General features: G+C 64.3%; 1 protein-coding gene across 1 annotated transcript in view; it reads right to left on the minus strand.

The window, feature by feature from the left end:
* Window positions 1-515, minus strand: part of TNFRSF14 (tumor necrosis factor receptor superfamily, member 14) — a 6,352-nt gene extending 5,837 nt beyond the window's left edge. The window contains exon 1 of the mRNA XM_014543757.1: window positions 262-515. Within this exon, the coding sequence (XP_014399243.1) occupies window positions 262-351 (90 nt within the window). The 5' untranslated portion in view covers window positions 352-515. The remainder of the gene's footprint in view (window positions 1-261) is intronic.
* Window positions 516-687: the final 172 nt, after the last annotated feature.

Below are 687 nucleotides of genomic sequence, written 5' to 3' on the forward strand. Positions count from 1 at the left end.
GAGGGGAAAGAGGGGAGGGGGAAGGGGTGTAGAGGGCAGGGAAGGGAGGCCTGTCAGTCAGAGCTACACCTGAGTAGTAACCATGGGACTTATGAGCTGACAGCTCTTGAGCTAATGGAAATGATGCAGGAAAAAAAATAAAAGAAAAAGAAAACAGGAAATGACACAGGAAGCTGTGCACGGCCTCCCTCCCAGGCACAGACCACCCAGTTCCTCCCCCAGATGGGGCTGGGCTGCTGGGCGACACCGTCCTGGACTCACCAGCCTCAGGAAGTCAGCCGTGGGCGTCGGGCTGCAGGGGGGTGGCCCCCAGCCCGGCAGAGGATGCATGACCACCCCCGGGACCCTCATTCCCTGACCGCGGCCTCGGGACTCCGGCCGGCAGGACAGACGGCCGGCGGGACAGACGGGCTCATTCTTGACCTCGCAGCTGCTGTGGCTCCTCCCAAAGAGAAAGAGAACAAACTGATCTTGGCTTCGGTTTCCTCCAACACCCACAGGGGGCCCGCCCCACACAGGGGAGGAGCGGTCCCACCCTACACAGCGGGACCAACCAGCCATTGCTCGGGAGGGCAGGGCTGCGGTCGGGCTCTCTCCGCCCAGGGGAGGGGCCAGGAGGGAGGGGCCGGCCCAGTTCGGCAGAGCAGTTCAGTCCCCTCTCTGGTCCAGGGGCCGCCACCCCCGCCC

This window comes from Myotis brandtii, unplaced genomic scaffold (genome assembly GCF_000412655.1).
Source record: "Myotis brandtii unplaced genomic scaffold, ASM41265v1 scaffold334, whole genome shotgun sequence".
NCBI classification, from domain to species: domain Eukaryota; kingdom Metazoa; phylum Chordata; class Mammalia; order Chiroptera; family Vespertilionidae; genus Myotis; species Myotis brandtii.